The sequence below is a fragment of the Artibeus jamaicensis genome, unplaced genomic scaffold (assembly GCF_021234435.1).
Source record: "Artibeus jamaicensis isolate MK-2021 breed Jamaican fruit bat unplaced genomic scaffold, CSHL_Jam_final scaffold_461, whole genome shotgun sequence".
Classification (NCBI taxonomy): Eukaryota; Metazoa; Chordata; class Mammalia; order Chiroptera; family Phyllostomidae; genus Artibeus; species Artibeus jamaicensis.
This window is the reverse complement of record NW_026522045.1, coordinates 588,402-600,531: the sequence shown is the minus strand read 5'-3', so window position 1 is coordinate 600,531 and position 12,130 is coordinate 588,402. Positions and strand designations below refer to the sequence as shown.

The following is a 12,130-nucleotide window of genomic DNA, read 5'->3' as shown; positions in this document are numbered from 1 at the left end:
TGCAATCATCCTGCTTGAGCTTGATTTCCAGTGCTACTTTGCTTTTTCACAAAATAGCTATAATCATAGAATCTACAGCATAGATTTTAAAAATTAAATGAAACAATTAATGTGAAATACTTTAAAAAGTAAAGTATTAAGAGGTAAGTACAAGAGGTAGTATAAAAGTAAAAGTCAATGTTACGACATAGGGAAGGTAACTGATTAAAAACAAACCTGGGTTCAAAACTAAGCTTTGCCACTTACTAGCTACGTAGACAAGATACTGCTTGATCTCCCATAGCCTCAGTTTCTTCTCCTATAAAACCATAATAATAGCATCTAGGGCTGGGACTAAATGAGATAAGGTTTTAAAATACAAAGTAGGAGGAATCACAACACCCCATATCAAACTATACTCCAAGCCCACAGTAATCAAAACAGCCTGGTACTGGCTTAAGGACACATAGATCAATGGAACAGAGTAGAGAGTACAGAAATAAGCGCATGTCTGTATGGTCAATTAATATTTGACAAAGGGGCAGGAGACCAACAAGTATTTTGCTTTTATTTCCTTTAGTAAAGAATTGGTAGGAAACCATTTTTTTTCTATAAAGGAAGTACTTTATTTTATTTTATTTATTGCTGTTCATTTGAATTATCTATGATGGTAGAAACTTTAAAGAAGCTGGCAAAATAATTGAGTTTTATAGCACTATTTTCAGAATACAAAAATAAGTTTATATATGCGGTCATTGTAATTTTTCAAAATTCCTTTTGATTCAGGCTGCCCCCTATTGTTTGGATATTAATTTGCACTGACTGAAAACCTATAATGGTAGAACAGCTTTCAATAGAGCTAAGCCATAAATTAGTGGACATTCCACTGGAAAAACACCAATAATTCACATTTGAGTTTCTAGTACTTATTATAGATTTGATGATCATTTAGGTTCATATATCTTAATGTATTTCACCAGGCTCCAAACTAGTCCCACATACTCTATAATATCTACAGGCATAATCCATCCTCCTGTTAGGATTATATCATGTCCTTAGAAGCATTTTTTATCCTGTTGTGGAGGTTTAATGTGTTTCTTTACTTGATTATAAAACTTTTTGGTTCCTGCAACTGATTAACTTAGTCACATAGTTAAGTAGATAAAGCAGAATGTTTTAGCCTGCGCAAACATACAAGTCTGTGAAACCATGCTTGGCATGTGTCAAGTGACAAAGAGAATATCTAAGGTATATACTGCTGTGATGTGTAACAGATGTGTATGAAGAAGCTTTCAACCTCAACTATATAGTGTTAGTGTGATGTTATACTATTTGGAAGAATACCATTTTCTATTTTATAAGTTGTATGCATGAACATAAGATTTATAATGTTTCATTTATAAACTGCCTTCTTCAACACATGCTTATCTCTTAATAGTGTTTTCTTGAAATATAGTAGTATGTCTTCTAGAATTTCACTTTACTAAGTAGTTCTTAGGTAATTGAAATGTTAAATTCCTAGTTGGTTTCTTTTGATTCTAAGGGGAAAGTAGCAAGCCTGAAGGACATTGTAAGCATTCCTTACAGGGTGGAAATTTAGAAAGATTATGTTTGACAGCCTAAATAGTTATTTTATTCATAATTGTCTTTGAGTAAAACTTTCTTTTTTAAACAAATACTACTTTCAGTTAATGCATTTGTTTCTACTGACTTTTCAGGGACCAGAAAACTTTAAAGAAAATGTTCTGCATCTTAGAATTGTAACCAATGAAGTATTGGCTTGGGATTGTTCTGAAGTATTCACTGCTTAGAAACTATTATAAGTAACAGTTGGCAAGACCTCTAAGCAGAAGGTTCCATGTTAAAACTTTTTCCTGAAAGCATTTGTATGTGTTCATGGAAAGCACATTAAAACAAAAGAAAATTTAAGGTGGTCCAAAATGAAAGCCACAAAAATTCATTTGGTGCTTAGACTTTGTAAGGGTTCCCCATGGACTGATTGGCCCCAACTGCCTTTAAATGAGTACATATCACCTTCATTAAATAGTACATTCATTCTATAATTTCATTGAAAATCTTAGCCTAAAATAAATTGCTGTAGCTTCTGGTCAGCACTAATTAAAATGTGAATGGTGAAGTGGCTATCTCAAACCTTGGTTTATCTGAATCCATGCCATCATAGACTTCTTAAGTAAATACAGTTCTTACCTAGTGGTATTCCATTTGTATCCAGAATACTGTATTCATCATAATTTTACTATGTTCAAAAATAACTAAATGACAAAATTATATACAGGTATGTAGGTTTTTTGTTGCCTGCCTTCTTGATTCTTAAGTCTTCTTGGTTTATTATTGTGTCCTTAAGATGACAAATTATTTGTTAGGGCACCAGTCTCTCAGGATACTTTAGCACAGTCTTATAGTGGGTGTGTGCTCTCAGGCTGACACCTTACTATTTTCAATTCAATTCCAAGAATTTCTATATTATGAAGGCAGAGATAAATTAGAGTTTGCCACTCTTGTTTTTTCCATTGCTTTACTAAAGATAGGAGACTATTAATCCATCAAACAAAAGTAGGTATCTTCATAAGCAACCCATTGATTCTAAGACTAAGAAACACAATTTAAAAAATGATGGTAGAGGAAAAGTGTTTTTATATAAATACATCTTCAAACTCAGATCCCCCATAATCTTGAAGTTATGCCCAGTATTTCAAGCAATGCCAAATGACACATATGTATTTGAAATACTTATAACACCTCAATTTTCTATTGTTGTTATTAAAGCTAAATTGTGTAATAAAAATATTATTAAAGAAGGTAAATTGTATTAACCTCTCATGTTTACTTATATTTCCTCCAAGCAACATTAAAACCAAGAAATTGCTTACAACTTCCATACACATTTTTTGTTTTTCCTGAAGCCTCCAGAGAATCCTAGAAATTCTAATTAGAATTAGAAGTTATAACCTATATATTTTATTATTATTTCAAATTTAGTTAATATTATCCATCACTACTTTATTTATATAATATCAATGTTACCTACAATTACTATAAAATTTTAAAGAAAATGACAACATTATTATAGTCTTGATGTTTCTATGTTGGCAAATATCCTCAAATCAAACAATAAAAACAGAGCAAATACAAATTTCAACAGTTGCATATATGATGTATATTCAAAAGTTCTTATAGGGTATTTTCTAGTTCTCTTGAATATATATAGAAACATTTTTCCACTAATGCAGAGATCATTTTGAGATATATTTTGTCATACAGCATCACAATGGCTTAAAAGAAGAACCTAAATATGTTAAGTGTGAGAACATAGGATTCAGGAACTAGAAGAGACATTAGAGATTAAGAATTTGTACTGCTCTGGATATCATAACCATATCTTGCCTAGCCTAGTGATGTGTATTCATACCATCAATGCTCCATCACTTATCTGTGAATTCCCATCACCAATCTGTCTGTCAAATACCTGCTCAATGGTTAATCATCGAATTATTGGGCCCTTAACAATTAAAGAGCAAAACCCATTTCTTCGATGTGGAGTTTTACTTCACCACCTTCACCCCTAATCCCAACCCTACAAACTGTGCTTTCAACACAGTAAGTGTTTCACCTACTCCCTCCATTACTTTGTTAGGAGTATTCTTCATCTAGAATGTCTTCTTTCTTTCTTCCTTTATTGAAAATCTACTTAAACATCAAGGTCCAACTCAAATAATACCACCTCTAGGATCTCCATTTGCCTTACACAAAATTTACTATTTCCACTTGGTGCTGCTAAGGCTTCTTAAAAATATGAATGTCGACATTTAATACAAGTTCATTAAATGCAGTGCCCCTCTTGCTCTCACCCTTGCTGGATGATGACCTCCCCCATCCAGGAACAAGCCGTATTCTTTTCTTTCCCTCCCATTTATTATAATACCTTCTTGCTGAGCACTCTACAAACAGAAATTAAATAAGAGGTCCATTCTATCCTAAAAAAGAGTTTGGTTTATAATAGAAAATTACAAATAAATTTCTCTACAACCCTAAGAATAAGCAATTCAGATAGAAAGTATAATTTAATGGCACTTCCCTCCATTAAATATTTGCACATTTAAACATTATAGCTACCAAAACTAGTGCATTTTAAAACTTTCTATTTAGTGGTCAGAAACTTTAAATAGCTAAATTAGACATTTTTTCATTTAAACTCCAAAGTTAAACATTTTCTTACAATGAATTTAGGTAAAAGAGATGTGAGTTCTCCAAATCTTTGCAGTAAGAGGAAATTCTAAGAAGTTTTAGGACACTGGGTCTAAGAGCTTTGGAAACAAGTATTAGAAACACCAATTCCACTGCTGGAATTATACACTAAGAACCCTGAAACACCAATCCAAAAGAACCTATGCACCCCAGTGTTCATAGCAGCACAATTTACAATAGCCAAGAGATGGAAGCAACCTAGGTGCCCATCAATAAATGAGTGGATCAAAAAAGTATGGTACATTTACACAATGGAATACTACACAGCACAGAAAAAGAAGGAGCTCCTACCCTTTGCAACAGCATGGATGGAACTGGAGAGCATTATGCTACCTGAAATAAATCAGGTGGTGAAATACAAATACCATATGATGTCACATATAAGTGGAACCTAATCAACAAAACAAATGAGCAAAATATAACCAGAGACACTGACATAAAGAACAAAGTGACAACCTGAGGGGAGGGGGCAAGGGGATAAGAGGTGAAAGAAGGAGAAGGATCAAATCAAGGAACATGTACAAATGAACCATGGATAAGGACGAAGGGGGTAGAATGGAGGGTGGAAGGTGGGGTTGGGTGGGGTAGGGAGACCAGGGGGTTACAATGGAGACAATTGTGTTTGAACAACAATAAAAAAAAGAAAATAAGAAAAAAAGAACAATGAGTATGTGTCTCCTTTCTGAACTCAGCTGAGTGACTGGCACATTGATGAATAGGGAAGAAAGTGATGCCCAGGAGGTAGGACCCTCATGTAGCCAGAGCCTCCTGATAATTTCTTACACTGATCCTCCCACCTATTGACCAGATCATAAATCAAAGCCTTGCAAATGACAAAGAAATTCAGCTACTACAGTAACATAAATCAATAGTTATTAAGTTTTATTCAAATGAATGGCAGTTTGACATCATTAAAATGTGTTTTGGATATATTATACATATCTAGACTATTCTATGATGTTTAATTATTCCTTTAAATATCCCTTCAGGAATAAATCTTAGTAAAAGTGATGGTAGAGAAAGGTGTTCCTGACCTGATTTGTACCCAAATATTCAAAGGTAGCAGTAGCATTGCCTAGAAAATCCAGAGAATCGGAGTTAACAGGAATGGAAATGCAGTGCTGTGAGCAGTGAATATGAGAGCCTTTATATGATTTTTGTTTAGTTTTACTTCACTTTGATTAGACTTTAGCAGTCACAGTAAGAATTACTTCTATTGTAATTGACTGGGTCCACCAAATGCTTCTCTGAAGAGCAGGAAATTCTCTTGCTGAATTAACAGCTGTGTTAAGTGTCAAAAACTAAAACAAAACACACATACCCTGTTAAATGAAAGGGGAAAGGGGATTAATATTTATTGAGTGCTTGCCACACTAAGCACTGTGCTGAGCACTTTAAATATATAACCTTATTTAATTCTCACAACACTATTAGGTAAACATTACTCTACTCATTTTATAGCTGAGAAACTTCAGCCTCACAGGTTACAAGTTATCACAGCTGGAATGCAAGTATGTGTATAACTCAATTTCCTCTGGCTTTCCCCACACTGTGCCACACTACTTTTAGAAATTCCCTAATGAGTTATGTAGTTACTTCTGTGTTTCAAATTTCATTTTCTTCATTGGTAAAATAAAGACTCACTTCTAAGGTCCAGACTAACACTAAAATTTTATGAAAACCATGATTCTTGTGCGACTCAATACAAACACATCAATAAGTAAAAGAGCAAGTGCTCAATATGAAATGTACAAAGAACTGTAGGGAAAAGTTCACGGAAAAAAAGAAATTCAACCTGCCTATGAACAAAAGAAAAGCTGCTTAACTTCATTCCTAATTTAAGAAGTAAAAACTATGACATGAATGATTTGCCATTTAAACCTCTGCAATGGGCAAAAGTTGTGGGAACTCATATAAATTTCAGGTGGCACTATAAATAGACACAAACTCTTTGGAAATCATTCTGGTAACATCTATCAAAATTATAAATGTATGGCATATTTTATGTAGAAATTTCACTGCTAGAAATTACCCTACAAATAAATCCCATGTGCACAAAGGTATATGCAGGTACATGTTTACTGAAGCATTGCTTGAAATATCAAAGGATTTGAACTAATATAAATATCTATTAACAGGGAACTGTTTAAATAAATTTAAATAAGCCCAGACCACAGACTTCTATAAAGTATATAAAAAGAACACAGGATGAAAACATAAGCTGTTATGAAATAATATCCAAGGACATAAAGTGAAAACAACAGGAAGTGAAAAACAAAAAACAAAAAAGAGAAATATACATATGCTTCTAGAGGCACAGACTATTTCTCGTAGGCAATGTGACAAATTAGTAAGAGTGGTTTTCTCTGGGGAAGAAGCTGTAAGTGTGGAATTGAAGGGTTATGTTTCCCATGCATCTTTTCTTTCTTTCTTTTTTATTATATGAATACCTTAACACAAGCACATTTTACATTTTCAATTTTAAATACAGTTTAGAATAAATAGTAATCTCTGGAGTCCTTGAGAAACCCTCCAAACATAAGGTTTACTTTAGCAAAGAAGAAGGAAAAAAAGACATAATGACAGAAATTTTTTAAAATGTCAAAATTCTTCAGAATAATCTAATCACCACAGAATTCATTGCATATGTGAACTTCAATTTACAAGGAACAAAAAACAGAGCACAGGCACCTCCAGTGTGCAAGATGTGATAAAAGGGCTAAAAAGGAATAATTTCTCCATGTCTCCCTCTCCCTCTCTGTCCCCCGCCCCTTCCCTGTCTCTGAATCTTCCAAAATTTATATTTTCACATGCTAGGGCATGTAGTAAAGAATGATAAAGGTGCTAATTCCAAGGGCATGGGAATATGGAATACATCAATTTCTTAGTTGTAAAGACTCATTCAGACTGAAATAAATACTATGCTTCACTAAACTATAAATTATGCAGTAACAAGTAAAACGGTAATGTTAATATAAACTATTGAAAATTCAGAAACCACAATGTTTCATTATAAGACCGAGAAGTTAGCCCTATGGCACAGAATTTATGTGTGACATTCATAAAAGCCTAAAGATCTAATCATAAACAAGGCACTCTATTATAAAATCAGTAAAATAGACTTATTAGGTACCAGATTTTGATATTATTCCCGAAAATCTGCTTATAGAAATTACAAAATTTCTTAGGAAACCAAACGGATCAGTAGTACAAATGTAGCAGGAAAGACAATTTAAGCCCCATGGCATCAACACTATTCCAATTTCATGAAACCTTTAAGCCAGTAGTATTGATACATTATTTTTTAAATGATAACTTTATAATAGATTAGTAATAACACATACTAAATAATAAAAATAAAACCTATATTTTCAGATGAATAACTAAATGGAAAAAGAGCTACCTTCTTTAGTTGCTAGGTAAATACACTTAATAATTAATCTACTCATGTTTGACTCTGTCCACTGTGGAAGGATGACACATTTATGCATTAGTAGAAATTTTAGTAAAGCAATGACTTCAGTAAATCAGAATAAAGAATTTATATTTAAAAAAAGTGAAATGTACCTTTTATCTGGGTAGCAAAATTCAGTGCCAATTTTGCAAAGAGATCTGGATTTTCAAACTTGTCCTCCTTAACCTTTAACCAGAAACAGTTCTCAGACAATTCTCTGGGTTCAATCTGAAACAAAAATAACAAACATAAGTCTCTAAAATATTACTTAATATTCAATTTTTCAAAAATTCACTTTCACCAATGTTGAATAATAGTTCCTTTATTCATTTACCTATGAAATCAACTTTAGGACCTATCCAAATAACACTTTGTACGTAAATATTCATTGGGAAAGGCACAGAATTCTATTACTATATAGAAAGATATATGATAGGGAAAGCATATCACAAATTACATTTTTAAAAATCTTTTACTGATATTAAAAATCTTCTACTGGAATGAACATTAAAAATAATTTGGTAAGTCCATTCACAACTCACATACATTCTTCTTGATCCAGGATTTTTAAAAATGGGGAAACTGAGATTCAGAAATATGAAGTCCCCATGTTTACTTACTAGACTGAAGGCAATAACCATAAGAACGGTTTATTTGCATATATCAACTAATCTAATCTAATTCTCACAACAATTCTTTGTGGTGGGAGCTACTACATCCACATTAAATGTGAGGAAACTGAGCCCCAGAAAGCTTAAGTGACTGCACAAACTAGTATATAGCAAAGATGGGATTTAAACCCAGGCAGTGTAGCTCCAGAGAACTATGCTCTTAGCCACTACACTGAAAACCAAGATTAGAACTGTACATTGTCCAGGATATCATGATGCTTTGTGACACCTAAGTATCATTACGCTGCATGGTAAATTGCTAAATTAATGTACCACTGCATTTATACACACAAATGACTGAGCCAGCAGCTTTTGGACCCAATAGTTTGGTAGATTGTGCCTGTTTTTTTTTTTAAATGCATTGTACATTCTAAAGCATTTATACTCATTTATGAAAAAAAGCATTAAGTATACATTTAACTTTAAAACTGATTTAACCATTATCCTGGTCAAAACAATTTATTATGCAGATACTGTCAGATCTCACTGTATGTTCTTAGAGGAGTCATTTTCCCAAATGATAGTCTACAGCTAGACAAAGCCAGAAACATCAAGTTGTAAGATTACCTTTAACCAATTGATTTTCTTCATGGGGATCTCAGGTTTATATATTTTTTTCTGCTTCATTCCATAAGGCAGATCAATTGGTGCTCCTGGGGGAGGAGGAACTCCTCCAAGAGGAGGTGGTGGAGGAGGTCCTCCGAACAAAGGTGGTGGTGGTGGTATACCACCAGCTACTCCAGGTAAAGGAGGGGGAGGAGGGGGACCTCCTACAGGTAGAGATGGTGCTGGTGGAGGTGGGGGTGGGGGCGGGGGTGCCCCAGCACCTGGCAATGGAGGTGGTGGAGGAGGGCCTGGAATTCCTGATACACCTGAGAGTCCATTTCCCTGAAAGATAAGAAAATAAAAACGATGTTTAAATACTTGTAGTAAACTATTACAGCAAAGAAAACTTATCAGGAGATATCTGTGCTTTAAGATAATAAGCACTTTATTTAGTTGAGCAACATATAAGGGTTTAACAGTACATGAAAAATAGTTGCATAGATTTTTGGTAAGCATTATAAATTCTGGACATTGACTAATTTTGCTAATACTCATGCTAAGAAAGTTGGCATCCTGAAAGATTTTGTGAAACATTCCCCCAAATTAATGAAAATAATTACCTTTCAATATAACTATATGCGAAGAAGTATTATACAAGTTCTGTCCAGAAGGTATCCAGCCACATAATATAAAAAAATAGAGACATTTATTGAAGAAGATACAAGAAATACTGTCCATAGGGCAATGATGCCTCTGCCCCTTCAAAGTAGGCACCTTGGGACCCTACACAGTTCTCCCAGTTGCCATCGGCTGCCCTGTCATATTTTCCTGAATTTCATCAAAAGTATGAAATCTCTTCCCTTTCAAAGGTGATTTTAATTTTGGGAAAAGCTAGAAGTTCTGGGCCACCAAATCTAGGTTGCATGGGGGCTGAGTCACCTGAGTAATATGATGTTTCACACATGATGCATGAGTGGACAAACTGTACTGTCGAAGCTGCCAATCACCAGTTGCCCAGAGTTATGGCCATTTTCATCATATTTTTATCTCTGCACTCATTGCATCATGCCTGAAAGCCTTCTGAATCATCTGAACAGTTTCCGAGGAGGGATCTTTAAGCTTAATGAAAAAAATGTGATGCAAATTTGTTGCTCTACTCCCTCAGTCATTTTGAATGTGACTGCCACACAGTACACATGCTCACTCAACAGTGTCTACCGCCCCCACTGACTAGTACAGTGAAGTCATCATTGTTCACACATGCACATTCCAGTCCACTCTCCTTGGCTGTCAGGTTACATCAATGTAGAGCAAACCATTCTCATTATATTAACAATGTTTGGACTTTTTCTGGACAGACTTCATATATGGCTTGGGCCTATTAGACTACTTAGTTTGAATGTGAGATAATTAATACTTAAAAGGTCATATATTTGATTGTGTTAAGACAATCAACTTTACACAAAAAGAGTCTCAGAGTACCAGTAACTTAGCTGTCTTCTAATACCAATAATTAATAGAAAGTAACATCTATGTCCCTATTAATAAATGTTCATCGACATTTTTACATCTATAGGACCTGGCACAAATAGTGCCCCTTTTTTATTATGAAATCAGAAGCATGTAATTCGGTAACATACCAATATTATACTTAAGCACACCATATGACATTTTAGGTGAAATGTCCAAATTGCTGTCCACCTCATGCAACACATTCACACAACCTACCAAACACACTCAATCAAGACTTACTTCTAACGGATCCTGTATTATTTCTTGTCATTCTTATTATATCCCTGTAATGTAGGTCGGACATTTTTATCTTACTATTAACTCACTGCTTACAGATGATGAAACTGTAACTGCAAAAATGTTAAATGACTAATCAAAGGTCTTGTAGTCTGAAATTTGATTAAGATTCAAATGTGGTTCTCATACCTAATGCAGTCCTCATTCCACTACAGCAGATTGCTTCTTCATGTATGTGTGTCACTGCCATGAGGGGAACTGATTCACTCAGATTGGATTATGAGGAGAGTATAACTTATACTACTACCAGAAAGTAACTTCAAACTCATTCTTTAAATGAGGAATGAAAAACGAGAGAGAAAATAGCATTCCATATTATCTGATTTTTTGGTGATTAATTTGTACCTGATTCTTTAAATAATTACTGAATAAAATGATTTACTTTCCAAAATAAATGAATATAGAAGCAAAGCTATTTATTAAAAACATTTATAACAAACTCATACTAATCAACAAACATCTGTAATTAAGACATGACTTTAGATCAACTGAATGAAAGGTTTCAAAGTGATGAAATTTCTTGATATAGTGATCTTTGTACTTGCAGAGCAAGTCTTCTTATCCTCAGTAATAATATGAATTTCCTACCTGAACTATTTAATTGTGCCAAATAAACTTAGAAATATCTTTACAAAATAAATAATTTGAAGGATATTTGAAATAACCAACACAAAGGTCTGCTCTATTTATTAGATTATTGAAAATTTAAAATCATGGGTATATCATGGCTAAAAAATCATGGGTAAACATGAAAATGTTTTTCGTATTATTCAATGTGCTTTATCCATATATTTTATTTCCATATATATTTACATGTGTATTTACATACATACAACTAAAGTGTTCATACACAGAACAAATGAAAATCCTTTAGTGTAATGCAATCCTTCCTTAGATTAGAAAGAATGAAAAACATAGGAGTAAAATATGTGAAATTCTTTTAATTTTATTTTAATGCAGCGAAATGATAGAAAATAACATGATTTTTAAAATCTTGATGGAGGTCAAAGAAATGCTGGAGAGAATTAGAATAATTTTTCTGAAAACTTTGGGAAATTAGTAATTTTACTAAAATGATTACACACACTGATGTTTCTCTCCCTCTCTTTCCCCCAGTCTTCCCCTATCTCTAAAAATAAATAAATAAAATCTTTAAAAAAATATTTAACACAATTTTGTATGTGCCAGAAATCACTGTGTGACTGAACTTTTACAAATTAGTCTGATTTAATAATAAATAACCAGCTACTCAGTAAATTGTAAGGCCCTATTTTAGGTGTAGTTGGGCCTTGAATAAGCATAAGTAAGGACACTGTTCTCAAGGTCTGTATGTCCCAGTAGAAGAAACAAAGCAGGCACCCAAACAATTATGATATGAGTGGTTTACAAAAATCCACAGAAGTTC

At 33.5% G+C, this 12,130-nt stretch overlaps 1 protein-coding gene across 3 annotated transcripts in view; it reads right to left on the bottom strand.

The window, feature by feature from the left end:
* Nucleotides 1–12,130, bottom strand: part of DIAPH2 (diaphanous related formin 2) — a 914,916-nt gene that overhangs the window by 647,821 nt on the left and 254,965 nt on the right. For all 3 annotated transcript variants that reach the window (XM_037165779.2, XM_037165780.2, XM_037165781.2), the window contains 2 exons: nucleotides 8,938–9,258; nucleotides 7,813–7,927 (listed from right to left, as the gene is read on the bottom strand). In XM_037165779.2, the coding sequence (XP_037021674.2) occupies nucleotides 7,813–7,927; nucleotides 8,938–9,258 (436 nt within the window). The remainder of the gene's footprint in view (nucleotides 1–7,812; nucleotides 7,928–8,937; nucleotides 9,259–12,130) is intronic.